The sequence below is a fragment of the Trachinotus anak genome, unplaced genomic scaffold, assembly GCF_046630095.1.
Source record: "Trachinotus anak isolate AG129_WGS33_773 ecotype Australia unplaced genomic scaffold, CSIRO_AGI_Tana_v1 ptg000026l, whole genome shotgun sequence".
Lineage (NCBI taxonomy): Eukaryota > Metazoa > Chordata > Actinopteri > Carangiformes > Carangidae > Trachinotus > Trachinotus anak.
Genome location: NW_027273877.1, coordinates 5,460,315 through 5,477,857, shown reverse-complemented (window position 1 = coordinate 5,477,857; position 17,543 = coordinate 5,460,315). Strand labels below are relative to the sequence as shown.

Here is a 17,543-nt window from a genome sequence, read left to right as displayed (position 1 = left end):
CCTGGGTAAGAATTACATATGGAAGGAGAGGGCGGATTTATTTCCTACTCTCCTTATTGCTTTCACATGCGCTATCTTGCGTCCTTGATTGAATTCAATTAAATGGGCGGTTCTCTGTTGCTTTGTAGCCTGGGATCAACACCAGCGCCCGCGGTTCCTCTGTCCTCTCTGTTCTGATCAGAGGTCAGCCGGTTCTCATGAAGCCATAACAGCAGTGTGCGTTTCTGTGTGTTTATACGTGTGTGTGCAGGGTTGATGGTGTTTGTTTGCCTTTTTTTTTTGCAGTTTGAGAGAAAGACACACACACATGCACGCAGATAGAAGCAAATGAAACTGTGCTGTTTCCCCTCGCCCCACTGTGAAATGCCTGCCTCTTGGCCTTAAATGTTTAGATGACCCCTGTTTAGACGAGTTTATGCTTATACAGTTGTCTAACCATCGACCTCCGGGTTACATTCCATTTAATCCACTTTTGTGTACCACCAACAATAGTGGCATTATAAGACTACCAGATAAAGACGGTGATTACAGCGTTCCTCCCTGGTGTCTCCTTGGGGAGGTTGGCATCATATTGTGTTGGGGGGTGTCATGTTTGTGTGTGTGGTTAAAAAAGCAGTGGCATATGTCTGAATCATTGGAACAAACAAATATCCTGGCACGCACGGAAAATAGATTCCAGACCCGAGTGTGCACTGGGTTTTAAGTTGTCATCCTCTTGAACTGCAGGATTCTCTTACACTACATGCATCATATTCAGGGCCAAAACAGGCTAACCTCTGCATTATTTAAACGTTCCAGCTGTTTCAAGTGTTCCTGTGTTCATTTCAAGCCACGAACTAGCAGTACAGCAAAAACTAGGGCTGAAAAAGTCTTGTTTTGCCATTAAATATGCACTGCAGCCTACTTTTTCCCCCCCTCAGATCTTTAACTACTCCCTCACCCATAATCATGAAAGTTACCCCAGCTCAAGTAGCTACACCATCCAGGCTGTACTTCAGCGTGTGGTGAAACCTCAAGGAAGGGGAAACAAGAGGGGGGGGGGTGGAAACCAGCCTGCCCTTGTCACATCGCCTGCTCACTGCATCCCGAGCCAAGAGCCACAAGGTTCACCGCACATCGCAGTGTCACCGGTGACTCTGCAGCTGAGCTGGCTGCCGAGAGGGCTTTGGGAAGTGGAAGAACACCTGTGAGGAAGAGGGTGAAGAATGTGAAATGGTGAGAGGAAAGAAGTGTCAGAGAGACGGGTTTATGAGAACCAATAAAATGTTGTTTCAGGGCAGCTGATGTCATGAGAAATACAACGGGCCTGGAAACACTGAAGTCATTCTTCGTTTTTTCCTCACGTCCTCCTGCCAGTGTCTGCAAGTCCCACTTTTTCACAACACTTGGCTTCGAGCTAGTGCTCTGAATTTACTGTAGAGACTGATGTTGCCAGGATGCTCCGTTTTTTCTTTCTTTTTACATCAGGGTTCATTCGGGACGCTGAAGGAATGTAGGCGTTTCTGACAGTAACTGCGCTGACCTACAGCGAAGAGAAGAATCCGAGCGAGAGCGGCCATGCTTGCCGTCGCAGAAGTGGATTGACACATTTTTGCGAGAGATTCCCTTGTCAGTGGCTCAAACCTGCAGGCTTGATCTCACAAAATAGCGCTCTGTGGGTGTGTGTGTGTGTGGGTTTTTGTGGCTGCCTCTTGCCAAATCTCATTGACTAATACCCTAGCAGCTCTCCAAGTGAGCCCGAGCTGCCATTGACTTGGCTGAGTAGCCTGCTAATCTCTCTCTGCTCCGCTGATCTTCACTCTCCAGCGATTCCTGATTATTTCGGCCCATGTGCCACACAGGCAACTCAGCGAGTGAATCAAGATCTTTGGCACTGTGACCAACTTCCAGGCTGCTGCCGGGGAGGGTCACTAGAGTGTTTGTGGTCAGTGAGCTTGACCCCATGACCCCTCACTGCTGGTGGAGAGCGAAACAGTGTGAATGAGAAGTACAATTTCTGTCCGTAAGCTGATCAGCTTTGAGCAAGCCGTGCTAATGAGTGGGTTTCAGAGCTGAACGCTCTCGTTTCTCTCGCAGTTAAATGAAAACAGTCGGCAAAGGCGTCGACACAAAGGGCTGTTTTGATCCAACACCAAGAGGAACAGGTCCAAATGTAGACTAACACAAGAGGCATTTGGTCACGTAACCTTGTATATGTGTGTTACATTACCCATAAACCCCACTGGCAGCTAGCCAGCCAGCGGGACCTCCATCAGACCCCACCGGCCATCGTGGGAACATTCCTGACGCAGCATTATTCCATAATTCCCACCATGTGTGGTTTTTCCAGAGCCGAGTGCTCACTGCAGGGGCCGTGGAGAATCCCACTGAGGAGAGGAGATCAGCTCCTGGTAATCGCAACCAGACTTGAGTGGGAATAGCAGGAGTGGTTTGTAAATGATAGAGGACGGTCAGTTCAGTGACACCTGGAGTACAGGCTCACTTCTCATGTTTTTGGTTCTGTCGTGTGACCTGAAGGACTTTGGAGTCAGATGGCTTTGAGTACAGTCAGTAAAATGAAGTACTCACATGGGCGGTTGTGTTAATAGTACACATGGATGAATCACTTCAACTCCAGGATTCAGGATTCACAGCTGGCCATTTAATTTAAGTTTGTGTGTGTGTCATCATGGCGTAATGTGGCTCTAGACACACCCACAATAGCAGGAACTACCATAGCTGTGGTTTTGAGGACGGCGGCAGGTGTTTCTATGTCTGTCTGATTTCGTCACTGTGATGAAATCACAACCTGCAAGTTACAGTCACGAACCTTTACAGGTGTGTAGTTGAGATCAAAACAAAGGTTTGTTTGGAGATGGTGTGGTCATGATTACTCAGTAGCTATTACTACATTATTGCATTAGCACTGACTGCTCCTGGGTCAGAGCGTCACCATGTCAACAAGTGATTTTGTAATGACCTACGAGAGAGGTCAGGCCGTCCACTGTGCAAGAATAGCTTCTCTGCGTTCCACTTGACTTGACTTGAATACACTGATCAATACTAATGCACCTTCCCAGTGAGGATGGGCTTTGTAGTGAACCATCAGTCAGCTGACTGTGCCCTTACAAGAACGCTCAGGGTCACTGCTAAAGGCCTCGTCCCGCTCTGAAACCACATTACGATGCTGTTTGTGATCAATAACTCTCCCTGGTTGCAGCCGTCGTTATTACAGATGAGCGGTGAATTAGGGTGTGAATCTGTCCTGTGTCGTGAATCACAGTGAGGTCACTGCCAGATTATCGCACCGAGTTGTCTTTGCCGCACAGCACTGTTAATTATCACAGTTTCCAGATGCTATCTGGTCATGCAACAGGAGAATGACAGGAATGCATCATTCGTCATTAGCCTGTGGCCTCTGTCGCGTCACTGTGTTTCTGCTTTTTCCTGCAGGTTATGGTTACAGTACACCACCCTGCAAGATTATGTAAATAGATGAGTTGATTTAACTGTAGATTGTATAGCAAGACCATTGTTTGTAATGTTATTGTATTTGATTTTATTCTACTTTAAGTTTTTCCCATTATTTTATCAAGATAGTTCATCTTCCTAACTGTGGCACAAGTTCAAAATGACACATTTGGGAATTAGTGGTTGAAAAATACTGGAAGTTTCCTTTTAATGTTTGAGGAGTGTGACGAAACCTAAAAACAAAAAGTCCAGTTCTACAACCTGAGTCTTATTTTGATCATCCCTGTTATTATTTATGTTAGTTATGTAATTAAAGAATGACTGGGCTCGTCTGACCAAGTGCCAACACGCATCCTGTATATCAGAGTGGCCATCATTATTTCTGAATCAAATATATATATCTCTGTGTTATGAAACAGGAAATGCGATTTTTTTTTTTTTTTTTTGTCTGGTGTTGACGATTCCTTTCTTATTACAAATGCTGCTGGTGTGATGACAGCAATCATTTAAAATAAAGCTTTTTCTGATGGTGTTTGCTGGAAGTAAAATAATAATAATAAAAAGCCAAATAGAGCGAAAAAATAACATCATTGAAGATCAGTATGAGTGTATCACCTTCTCTTTGAATGGGGTTGACACAGATGCCTGAGGGGAATAATATGCACTGATCTGCCTGTTTTAATGTGGTTGTGTCATGAGCAGCACAGACCCTGTGTGGTTTGTGTGTCATTTTCTGCCTTTCTTTAATGTTTGGAACAAGTCTGTTATGTGGTCTTGTAAAACCCATATTACAGTGTGTGTCTATATATATATATGGGTAGTGCTGCAGATTATCATACAGTATAACATGCACTGTACAAATGTATCGTGTGTTTAGCTCTGCCTGATTCCTGCGCACTCGTTCGCCGGGCTTCCCCTTCAACAATCCTGCCTTTCTTTTCCTGCTGTGACATCATCATCACCCCTGCTCACTCAGTGCCCTGCCCTCCTTCCCACTTCCTGCCCCGACAGGAAATGAGCCACCCCAAAGGTTTGCCGGGGTGGGGGTGGGGGGGGGGGGGGGGGGGGGGGGGGGGGGGGGGGGGGGGCAGTGCTGGAGGACAATGACACACCTGTGTCCACAACATAGGTCCCTGTGTTTTCCCCTTGGTCTGTTGTTGAAGTGGGGCACCAATCTAGGCCACATTAAAAAAAAAAAAAAAGTCTGTTGAGACAGGGCACCTTTTTGGGCAGTTGTGTGTTGGTTTTTTTTTATAGCGCCCACGGAGTCGCCTCAGCTTTCAGTCACAAGGGAAGATGTTGCACCCAGGGCTGCACCGCAATGTGCTGGCTCCATCAACACAGACATGCTTTACTTGTCATACCCATGCAAGCTTGTGGGCCAGCGCCGTAATGATGCTGCAGATAAAAATCAGAAAAGTCTGAAATCGTCTGATTTCCTCTCCTTCCTTGTCCAACCGCTGATGAGACGTCGGCCATGTTTATCTGTGCACGCGTCGCAGGCCTGTCTTTGTTGTCGGGGGTCGGAGCAGCTGCCCGCCGGCTTCTGCGCTGTTGTGACTGGAGCAACTGTTCCCTGCAGCTGCACAGGCCCATGTGTCACTGCCACACCTGCTCTGTGGCCTTGTGTTGACTGAGTGATATCACACATTAACTGTGTGCAAGTTACACCAGAGACATGGTGAGAGGAGGAGGAGGAGGGCGGGGTGACCTGCAATTCAAACAGGCAGTTGTGTTTTAAACACACATGTATGGATGAACCGCACAGCCCAAACCTGCTTTCTCCCTGTTACAAGAAGTGTGTTTGCTGTGAAAACACACACACACACACACACACACACACACACACACACACACACACACACACACACACACACACACACACACAGCTGAACAACAGTTGGTGTGTAGAAGTTCGAAGGAACAGCTGAGGCCAGCGGGAATAGCTTCCTGGTAGTTAGCCACAACATCAGCTGCCTGCCTCTCTCACTCACACACACACAAAATAAATACACACCATGACCAAATCATAGCACTGATAATTTCCAGCTAACTCAGCATGTTGTAACCCGATGAACCTAAATTATATTTTATGATTCAGCTTCCAGGTTCTTCGGATAAAACAAGGTTAGCCTGTGTGAGTCAGCGCTGATGTGAATGAGCTGAGGTGTTTCGCATTGGTCAGCGTCGGTGAGACCTGTGAGTCACGGTTAATACACTAGTAAGAGTTTTGCTTTGAGTTTCTGCTCTGACTCACGCTGTGAAATGATTACCCTGTGGTGGTTGCCATGCTCATGCGTGCGTCTGTGTGTCTGAAAGGCTTCGCAGTCAAATAAAGAAGAAGACCTCTGCAGCTCATATGTCACATTCTTAATCTCGCAGTAATAAGAGAGAGAGAAGAGAGAGTTTATAATGAAGGGGGGGGGCTGCGCTTGATTGCTTCCAGAGCTGTGCGATAAGTGTCTTTCTGGCCGTGCGTGTCGTTTCTGTCTGTGCTTAGTTAAGTCTCTCGCTCAAGCACCCTCCATAGTTAATCCTCTGCATTCTTGTGACAGTAAAATCAGTCTGCTCTCCTGCTGCTGCTGCTGGAGGATACCAATTCTCTGGTTTCTCCTGCAGTGCGGTGGGAGCGAACACTCGATCCCTAAGTTTGGGATTTCACTGACTAATGGTTGAGGCGACCAAAGCCCAGGTTGTGTTTTGCTGCCACAGCCACAAAAATGAACACCGAATCATAGCTGATTGATTTTATTCTTCCTCTCCGTCTTGTTTCCAGGGGATAAAAGCCCAGTCACGGAGTGGAGCGGTGGTTTCGCTTGACCTTTAACCTCAATAGGAAGGAGAGAAAGCCACTTCAGAGGTAAGAGTTCCTGTAAACCGGAGTGAGTAAATGGTGCCATTGCTGCTTTCTGTGGGTAATAAATTCTGAGCAGAGGAAGAAGGAAAGACGGTGTTGACGTAAGCGTCTCTAAACTCAGGCTTCCTTGCACAAATTGGTATATTTTGACACCAGCTGCCACTGTAGCAAACCCGCCAGGGAGGTTATATTTAAGGTGGTCTCAAAATGCCGGTTTTATTGCAGCGCCCTTGACATGCATGTCGGAGGAATCATGTGCTCAAACCAGCTATCATCTATCATCACGCCGCTTTAAATTTTTCACTAAGAGGAATCCCCACTTGACAGTGCGGATCCATCATGTGATTGTTGTTTGTTGTTAGAGGAGATAATTTCAGAGCTGGTAGAGAGGGAGGCTGCCCCCCCCCCCCCCCAAACACCAAATCCTCAGTCAGAAGGCCTTGTAAATTAAAGCCAAATGAAAGAGGAGTCAAAGCTCAAGGGATCTCGTCAAGGGAGAGTCTCCCTCACCGAAGGAGATAATTCCTGACTAAAGTGGAACCATGTGAGGGCGAACCATGGCTGTGGTGTGTAGCAAAGAGATGCTCCTCTATCACAGATCGGCGTTGAATTTGCAACCCACAGCCTCAAAAGTTTCCACTCATATTTGTACAAGAGTTGCTGACTCTCCCTTTTTTTTTTTTTTTTTCCCAGAAATGAAGTAATTACATAACGTACTTTTTCAGATCAATTACCCACATGGCAGGAAATCTGTTTTTAGAGCGCCGTCTTGGCTGTGTGATGCTGGTTTCTAAAAAGAAAGCACACATGATGAAACACTTCAGCACCTAGATTTTTTTTTTCCTGCCTTTTCAACAACCTCAGTCACTTTCGGATTTGATACCAAGAATTTTATTCTCGACTCATAATTGAGCACAACTGAGAACACAAGACCCTGAACGTAACACAGCTGATTTATAAACAGAAGCAAAGCTCAAACAGCAGGAATAAATTCAGTGTCCTTATTGAGGTTATAAAGATTAAAAACCTTTTGGGAAATGGTGAGAACTGACAAGCTGGATTATTTTGATTCTGGAAAACAAGCATGTGATGGATGAAAAGTCCAGCAGGGAGGAAGTGGAAAGAAGCTGGGTTTTAAACCAGCAGTAGTGGAGCACCCCCCCCCCCCCCCCCCCCCCCCCGACTCAAAACAGTTTCAGGAAGTAGGGCTGCTGATGTGTCACAGGTTTCTACAGGTTTATAGCTGTGTGCTGGCGGGTGACTGTGTGTGTGTGTCAGTGTCATGTGTTTTTAAGGGGAGGTTGTCATGTGGGGGGGGGGGGGTGCTCACACACTCAGCTGTCAATATTATTCAACATGGACATCACGCATGCAAGGCCACGGTTAACGTGTCATCGTTCTGGGATATGGTTGTCACGGCAACGGTTTCATTCATGAACTGTGCAGCTTTAAAACAGACCGTCCTTGAAATGATCTCCCCCGCTGTTCTTGAAAAAAAAAAAATACAGATTGAAACCACGCAGACCTTTGGGAGATGGTGTGTGTGTGTGTGTGTGTGTGTGTGTGTGTGTGTGTGTGTGTGTGTGTGTGTCTGTCTGTGTGTCTGTCTGTGTGTGTGCGTGCAACAGGAATGCTCGAGGTGGCATGGCAGGAAACAGACTGGCACTTTTTTTTTTGTGTCTGTCTGATGAGACGCACACAAACACACCCTTGAACATTAGCTTCATTTTTTTTTTTTTTTTTTTACAGCAGCAGCCAATCAGTGGTCAGCTGCAGGGGTTAGGAGGCGAAGGGCGGAGCGAGGGGGGGAGATGGGAAACGTAGTAAGCGAACAGAGGGAGGGACATGCCCGGCTGCTAGTGGCGTGGGCGCAGATGCATGTGTGCTTCTTCTTGCCTTCAGGTTCAACACGTCGCACATGGCTGGCTTGTTGCAGCAGGAATGTGTTGTTCACACAGGGGTCATCCATGCGTGCGTGCGTGCGTGCGTGCGTGCGTGCGTGCGTGCGTGCGTGCGTGTGTGTGTGTGTGTGTGTGTGTTTGGGCATGTGTTGCTGGTGCAGTGTGTTATACCTACTGTGCTTTGTACTCCCGAACAGGTGGTAGAGGCAAACCTCCTGTTCTGCTTGACTGGGCGAACAACACATGAAAAAACTCTATCTGCTGGGCCCATAGTGATTTTATTTATCTACAGCAGATGAGGAGAGTGAAGGTGAAAGATGTTTTTAAAAGATGAACACTTATTAAGTGTCACTGATACTGAAGAATACTACCATTTAGCAAAATAAATTACAGCAGGTTTTTTTTTTTATCGTAGAGCTGCACATTTATACCTAAACAGACACAAAACAAGGGCTCGAATTACTGAGCAAAAAATTCCACACAGCTAAAACAAGAGCTGAAGATTTACTTCACAGCTTTTCAGCTCTTTTTCCTCCTTGTTTTTTTCCAGAGCAGAACAGTGGGTCTCTCATCTGTTTTAAGCAGTGCCTGTTTTTAATCTCTAGGTCTTTTCAACAGTCGGCCTCTGTTGTCTGCTGCTGCAGTGCTGCATCATGTTTTAAAGAGAGAGAGAGAGAGAGAGAGAGGGGGCCCACTGCAGCATACCACCTGAGCCCCTGTGTGGGTGTGTATATATACACGTCTGTGTGGATGTAACCTGATCTCCTGAGGGCAGGGACAAGACTATTGATTTCACATTTGGACCGCTGCCCCGCAGGGAAGCTGACACATCCACTGTCTGTTTGTGGGCCAGTGTTACTGCCATGCTAATTTGTAGCATGTAGACCACCTCTTTTATTTTTTATTTTTTCTTTTATCACTGTAACATGAAATATTGGGAAATGATGGAAATCCCTGCAGACGTCAGCAGAGCGCTCTGTGGTTACATGAATGGGCAGATGCGCCCCCCCCCCCGTGGAAACATCACTTCAATATGTCATTTATTACTGAGGATCTCGACCAAGCTCGCACTGAAGCCTTGTGATGGCTGCATGTCTGTCTGCGGCGCCCGTCAGCGTGTAGATGTGCATGTGTGTTACCATGGCAATGCCTGTTAGATAGATGCAGGGCAGCTGAAGTAGAAGCAGTTCTCACACCTACCCGCCCACCAGTGTGACCATGCATTTTCACACTGCCTCTCTTCCCTGGTCTCAGTTTCTCCTGCTCCAACTCCCCCCTCCCCACCCCAAACTCCCTCTCCATCTGTCTGCCTCTGACATCCTCCTCATCTTTCTCCTCTCTCTGTCCCCCATCTCTCTTCTCTGCCCCTCCTTCCTAATTGGCTGTATAAGCCAGAGTGGCTCACTGTGTCACGCTCTGCTTGAGTGAGCTCGCATGTGTTTGTGGGTCCATATGTGCGTGTGTGTGTGTGTTTGGGGTGCAAGTTCCTCCTCTGCGTGCAGGCTGTTTGTCGCGCTTGACTAATGACACTAGAGCTGTTGTTTTTGCCATCAGGCCCTCCCCTTTATTCACAACCTAATAGCCGGCACCCTCCCTCCATTATTCTACCTATCCATCATTCCCTCCATCAGCCCCCCCCCTCACTTCCTCCCTGCACGGTTACCCATCTCATCTCTCTTCCCAAATCAGTCCTTCCCCTTAATGCTCCCTGCTCTGTGTTGAGTTTTGCTTTGGGTTTGAATTCTGCAGGACACAATTGTGCATTTTTATATTTCAGCTACCTGCTGTGTGCAAAGGAGTCGGCTACATTAAAATGATATATATATTTTCAACAATTGTATTCAGGAGAATATGAAAAAATAAAGGAAAAAACTCCTTTTAATTGGAGCAGCTTAGATCACATGTTCACGGTTGTGGTGTAAAAGTTTGCAGAAGATAGTGTAGCTGTAGCTGCACATCCTGGAGTGTTGTGCTGACTAACCTCCACACAGTAGCGCCGACAGCAGTGTTACTTTCATTTTGAGGCTGTGCTTGCTGCTACTATAACATGTGAGCAGTGTCAGTATTGGTAATATCATGATATGCTGATATTTTTTTTTATCACAGAAGAAAAATACGTATTTGTTAACAAGGCGCACTAAGAGGGTATGACTTTTATTTTGAAGGAGGACCGGCTTCTTGATGTAGCCTCCTTAGGCAACATGGCTGACAACAACTTTTCCCTGAATGACAGTGTTAGCGGCATCTACTGATGTTTTGACACTTGTTGTAACTAGAAGGTACTCGCTGCTTTTTCTATGCGCAAAGAAAATCAAAAGCACATACATTCAAACAGTGATACAGTATATTTCTACCTTGTAGCAGCCAATCTGTTCGTTTCAAAGTGTTTCTAAGTCGATTGTCATGAACTCTTAAGTTGGAAGGCTGAGAGAAAAGTAGAAGAGCTCATTGATGGAAAAAGTGCAATGAAACATCAGCGTCAAGTGTCTGCATGTAGCTCTGTTACCAAAAAGCACACAAGCATTTCTTGTTGTTGTGTGTCCCCGTCCCAGATTTGAACCTGTGATCATCTTGTCACAAGCTTGTTGCTCTAACCTTTAAAGCTGCACCCACCCTGCATGTCTCAGTCTCATTCAGAGCATTATGTCATTTCTAGCGTCCGATGTCATTGGCCACTACTGGCCAGTTGAGGCCGACGAGCTGACCGCACCCTGCCGGACTTTGGATGGTGTCCGACCGGCTGCTCCCTTCTTCAAAGAGTTCTTTCACTGGCCTCAGCTCATAGCCGGTTTCCTCTTTTCCACTTTTAACTCGCATGTGTCCATGTGACACCGTGACTTTGGTTTGTGCTCTCTTGTGGTGTGACGTCTTGTAAATGAAGGGAGTTGACCTGGAAAGAAAAAAAAAAAAAGAAAAAAGGGAGAGTCAAGGGAAGAAAGGAGGGATGGGAACGGAAATGAGCAAACAGACTGCGCTGAAAACACAAGTCTAGAAATAACTGTTATTACACACTCACATTTACAGTGAGATTGTATCTGTTTTCTCTCTGTGAGGCATTGAAACCAAACATCTGAGAGCAGCAATAAAGGGTTTGTTCGTCCCTGACAGACGCCGTCTCCTCACTGTCTAACCATAAACGAGATCACGCTCTGAAGTGTATATTGGCTTCAGTGTGACACAGGATGTCATTATGATATCTTGACACTTTGCATTTTATCGTGTGTTTCATAGCTTGATTATTCTAGGCTGTGATGACAATCAGACGCATGTATGTGTAAGAGGTGATTCACGGTCTGTCAGGGGAAAAAAAAAAAAAAGCACCAGATAAGAGGCTGAGATGAGAGGAAGAGACGAAGGAAGGGAGAGAAGATCTTTCTGTACATCTTTGTTTTACGAAGACATGATATAACTGGGGTGTGCCTTGTAGTTTCCCTCTGTGTGTGTGTGTGTGATGTAAATTGAAAATGACCCTTCAAACATGCATAATCACCCCACACCTTCTCAAAAATGGAGCCCCTGCACCGTCCCCTCTTGCTCCGGAGTCGGTCAGCTGTGTTTAGAGTACGGGGGCCTCGCGTTGAAGCCAGGCTGTGTTTGCTGTTCCTAGCCATGGGTATGCTAAATGTTTTACTTGTTCCCTCCGTTTGAGCTTTGTCTGCATCTGCCCCCCCGACTCTCGTGTCACTGTGAACATTTGCGTCCCACTAAACTCTCAAGAATTCCCGCTCTGTACTTGCAGCCATGGCGCTGTATACGTGCCTCACAAGAGTTCACTGAGTTTCTATAATCGCCCCCCCAGCCCAGTCGTTTCCCGTCTGTTTGGTCTAAAGTTTGGCTTACTTTGTTGTGATGATGTTAAGGGTATTTTTAGAAGAGAGGTGTCACATTTGCATCAATTTTTTTTTTTTTTTTCTTAAAAAGATGATTCGAGAGAAGAGGGAAAGAGCTGTGAGGAGAAGGTGGCTTTGGAGGTTTGTGTGTCATTTTGTTTCCAAGGTGGAAAGGATGAAAGTCAAAGGACTGATGCCCAGTTTTCATTAGTTCTCGTTGCAACATTATAAAACACACACACACACACACAGTTTGGGTAGGTATTTGGTCCAAAAATAATCTATTTAGAGGTACTTGATGGAAACATCCACTCAGTGAGCAGCAGGGGTATCTGGCCATAGTCGTGTTTACACAGCAAAGGTCATATTCCACCTCCCAGCCTTTATATTTCCTGTGTGATTGAATTGTGAAAGGATTTATTTGTGACAAAACGTTTTGTGCAATTCAACATTTGAATATCAACTGGGAACAGACAGAAATTGACAGTGGAGGGCTGTTTTCCTTTTTCTCTTGTTTTTTTTTTTTTTTTAGATTGTCTGGATTCAGTTTGTTTTTTTTGTTTGTTTGTTCTCATAAAAAGTAATAAAGTTCAGGCCAGCAAAGAGAAAAGAGCATCATCTCCAGAAACCATGAGAAGTGCTCTTTTGCTGTGGACTGATGTGTAATGTCTTGGGGAAACACGTTGAATGGAGGTGATACAGTGTGAATTATGACTGGTCCACTAACCCATCACTGTGATACCGACGAGACAGTGAGTGAGTGAGTTACAGTTCTCCTCTCATCCGCTGAATCATAAAACTTGTAGTTGTCCACCCCAGATGCAGTTTAATGTGAACCGAATGAACAACAAGACTCTGTTCTGTCATGCAAACTGAATTAAGAAGGAGGCAGCCATGGAGGCCTAATCTGGCCTATGATGTCATGCTGCTCTCTCCCGTCCTCTTTGTCACACCCAATCACTTGTGCAAGTTTCTCTCTCTCTCTCTCTCTCTGGCAACTTAAAACATTTTTTTTTTTTATCTCTTCCCCTCTTTCTTGTTCTCATGTCAGTCTCAAGAAGGAAACAAGGTTGAAAGTCCTCCCCTTGTGTTCTCATGCGTTTCCTCTGGATGATCCGGTTTTCTCCCACCCAAAAAAGATTTACATGTCAGGAACATGCCGGCCGTTACCCCTCACCCAAGACACTGGAACTGGAGCTGCTCCTAGATATTCAGGAGAGATCAAATGCAGAGGACGTGTTTCCCCGAAGGGATTTATATTGTATGATTAAACTTTTAGCAACCTGAAGTGTGTCTGCAGTTTGGAGCAGCTACCTTTTGTTTGTCACATCTGGTGTGAAAATAGGCCTCAGGCAGCATCAATCATGTGATGACAAGCAAGTCAGCGAGTTCACTTTTCAGCCAGAGCAGCACTGTTTTCTTGCCTCGAATGAAGTTTCTTCTTGATTAACCTACTTCCTATGATACACAGCCGCGTCTGCTGTGATCCGTTCGCATGATTCAGGCCTGGCGCATCTGTAGCAGCAGACAGAAACCTACAGCCTCATTTTGATCGATATTCAGCGACTTAACATCTCGTCTTCACACCGCTCTCTTTTCCAAGCCTCTTGACATTCTCTGATATGAACGACTTAGTCTAAAGATAGACGTGTTCTCCTCCTCCTCCTCCTCCACCTCTTCATCCTCCTCAGCACCGGATGCGTTCTGTGCTTTCCGTAAGATTTAGAGAGTTCCGTTTTCCCAGAACACACTTTTCATCTTCCCTTAGCCGGCACTGCAGCATCAGCGGGATCTGCAAGTGTTTACATGGTACAAAAAAAAAAAAAAAAAAAGGCTGCAGAGGGAGACTCCACTGTGAAGACCTTTGACCTCTAACCTCTCACCCCATAGACCACTGAGCCACCCAGCAGCCACAAGAGACAGATGAGTGCTGGTCATGCTCAGACAAGAGAGCGGGACCTTGCAGGATCAGGAGGGGGGAAAAGGCCAAGGCTGGTGTTTGGTTTGCAATGATGCCTGTAGGAGTGCACTTTCTCACACACACAAACACACACACACACTCCGAAAGCTTGCTCCAAACCCTGTATCTCTCCCAGGTCATGCTCCATAAGCTTGAAAGCAGGGCCTCAGGTGGTAATTCACTTAAACCTGCAGCAGCATCAGCTATTGAGGCTGTGATTCCATTAAAGCGACGGCAGCAGAGCTATTTTCAAAGTGCTGCTTGGTCTTGCACGTGCATCGCTCTTTTTTTTTTTCTGTCTCTGTTTTGATTCTTATTCTTCCTGAAGTTAGGGCTGAAAATGCACCTACAGCAGATGTGCATATCTGGGTGTATCTAACTGCAAACGAATGGCTGCAGGCTGGTTGCTGTTTAAACACAGCCGTGAAGTCTCCCGCGCTGCCACTCATTTGTTGCTCGTGTATTTACAGACGCGAGCGCCTCGGAGCATCGGCGAACACAATGCAAGCTCATTTGATTTTGGTCATTTCCTCTTTCCCATCGGCCTCCATCCAGCTATGATGTCATGCCTTACAGCAAGAACACTCATACTGGGAAACCCCCGAATAGATAGAGTATAGACCAGAGGGCCCCATATGGAGCCACATTTGAGGGAAGGCGAGTAGACAAATGGTTGTTTAAGTTCTTTGGTGGAAGTATGGTACTATGTAATTTGAATGAGGCCATGCTTTTTGTAATTTCTATGGTAAACCACTGGGTCATCCTCAAGGACGCAGCCGGTGAGGGTAAGGGTGGAGGGGGTCTGATCCACTCTCATCACCCTGAACTCCTCCTTCCACCCCCACCCCCACCCCCACGTCCCCTCCTGTCCCCAATAAGTGGCACGGACAAAACCGAAGGACAGCTGGAGTTTCCTGCCCAGAACCAGGCCATTAGGGAAATCAGGAATTCTGCACATCCTGGTCATTTCCTGTTCCAACAATGATGTGTGGATATCATTTCACACACACACACACACACACACACACACACACACACACACACACACACACACACACACTTGGTTAAATTGTTTTTGTTTACATACTTCAACTCTATCTTTCTCTACAAGATGACAAGTCTGCGTTCCTCATGTGTTTGATATGCGTTCCAAAGCAGGAAAGCATCCATCATCAACACTATAACACACACACACACACACACACACACACACAGTGGTGGCAGCTTTGACTTGTAATTTCATCTGTAGAGACACAGAGGCTGGGATGGGAGGCTGAGGGAGTATATTTGTACATGCAGCACATACAGTGACTTGAAGGAGCAGAGCACGTGTGCTGTCAGGAATGTGACCGCTTATAATCAACTGTGTGTGTGTGTGTGTGTGTGTGTGTGTGTGCGATTTTCAGTGGTGCTGCTATCATATTCCTGTTTTTCTTTACCAAACACCTGCCTGTTTTATCGCCTCTCACCTACTGCCCGTTTTATTACCTGCTTTTATCACCTCCTAACAACAGAGCATGACTGTCGGATTGCTTCTCAAGTATTCAGTGTAACCATAAAGGCTTTGACACACAAACACACACACACACACACACACACACACACACACACACACACACACACATACATGTTAAGCCATATGGGCACATTGTGCGACATCAAAAGAACAGGGGTCGTCGGAGGGGTTAATCCTGGTTTGGTACAGTCTCAACTAGTGACTGACACCACGCAGTGTGAATAACAGGAGGGCATGACACCCCCTGTAAACATCAATGGGATTACCCGGGAGTATTCCATCTGACTGGACTGTATTGGGGGGCACTGGACTGTACCAAAACAGGGGCTCTCTTTAGGGGGGGGGGTATGTTGTCAAATTGAACCGTCTCATTTAGTTTGACTATCTTTTGTTGAACGATGTAATGATTTTTGCTCGGGCTGGCGGCTGACCAGGTGCGGCTCCTCCCGCGCTTCACCCCGCTTTCCTCCAGTTTGACGCACATATCTCCAGACTGGACGGAATCCTTTCTCCAAGCACACTGGCATGTGTGGGTGTTTATTCATTCCCCAGGTTGGGAAATATCAGATTGTCTAAACAGTGTGACTGCCCACCTGACCTAGAAATGAAATGAAGAAACAGGGAGGGAGGGGCGTTTTCATATGTTACATATTATAGAATGGGGTCATTTTTGCTCTGTTCCTGGTTCAGCCCATACAAGTCTAATCTGTTAAATCATGTATCCTCATGTTTTTATTCACTGTTTTAGTCTAAAGTGTCACGTGTGTTCAGGCCACTTCGTCTTAACTGAATGTTATTTCTGTTATCATGTGTATAAATGTGTTATAGGTTGGTTATAAGATTTTTTTTTTCTCTGAATGTTAGATTTGATATTTCTACCCATATGAAATTTAGTAGAAAGGATGAGTATTGAGAAGCTTTTAAGAGAAGCGACTGTAACTTGTTCTGTTGCTTTACTAGATATGAGCTGCTGGAACTGAGTCAACCAGGCACACCACTGAGTTTAGTTTTTTTTTTTTTTTTTTTATGCAGTTACACCCTTTTCCTCTCTGTCCAGTAGAGGGGGCTCTTTCATCACCTTTGACAGAACAGCTGGGCTCGTACTCACTCACACTGGCCCATATAGCCACTAATACCACCTGCTAATGTTGCTCAGAGTGGATTGATTGATGCGTCCCCTGTGTTATGGTGATCTACTGCACTCACTACGTCAGCGTAGGCAATGCTGGTGGGTGCCCTGCGCCCTCTTCCTTCCCCCTGCCATCCCTTTCTTTTTGGATCCTTAGCTGGATGCAGAGATGTTGGGTGTGTCAGTGGTGAGCAGCACACTAGACACTACAGGGCATTCCACCGATCAGACTGCACAGGGTGCCCGCTAGGGGTCCGTGAGCGGTTGTCATGGTAACAGGCAGTGAGGTTGGCATGAGCTGAAGATATTTTTTTTTTTCCTTCCTTTAGATCACTCCTGCTATGTGGGTGTGATCTGATAGTGTGTGAATTTGTGTACATGTGTGGAATCATCTGACAATTTGTCGTTTGCTTTCCTTTGTGTGTTTGCGTCTACATTTGTGTGTGTGTGTGTTTGTGTGTGTGTAGATGGAGCAGGTGTCAGATGATGAGTTGGACCATGGGGCAGAGGAGGACAGCGATAAGGAGGACCAGGACCTGGACAAGATGTTTGGAGCCTGGCTGGGAGAGCTGGACAAGCTCACACAGGTTAACATACACACACATACACACACACACACACACACACACTTGTGTGTGATGGATACAGATACAGACTCACACAGGTAGAAAAGCACAGAGAATGGAAGGGGCTGTATCCATAGCAACCTTAACACTGCTAATCCTGTCTCCCTATACTGTATCCTAGCAACTCCCCTCCCACCACCACTTTGTATTGTGTATTTGTGCAGGTCTGCATGAGTGTGTGTGTGAGACTAGCAGGCAGACATGGTTGCTTAGATCCTGTGCTTCGACTGTAATGTCAGAATGTGTGTAGTTTTCTGCATATGTGCACCTCAAA

General features: G+C 46.1%; 1 protein-coding gene across 6 annotated transcripts in view; it reads left to right on the top strand.

Annotated features, from left to right (window-relative positions):
• The window catches only part of raph1b (Ras association (RalGDS/AF-6) and pleckstrin homology domains 1b), a 38,594-nt gene that overhangs the window by 5,360 nt on the left and 15,691 nt on the right, over positions 1 to 17,543 (top strand). For 5 of the 6 annotated variants that reach the window (XM_071464173.1, XM_071464172.1, XM_071464171.1 and 2 more), the window contains exons 2-3: positions 6,227 to 6,310; positions 17,111 to 17,230. In XM_071464173.1, coding sequence (XP_071320274.1) covers positions 17,111 to 17,230 — 120 coding nt within the window. In that variant the 5' untranslated portion in view covers positions 6,227 to 6,310. The remainder of the gene's footprint in view (positions 1 to 6,226; positions 6,311 to 17,110; positions 17,231 to 17,543) is intronic. The other variant, XM_071464168.1, reaches the window with a different exon arrangement.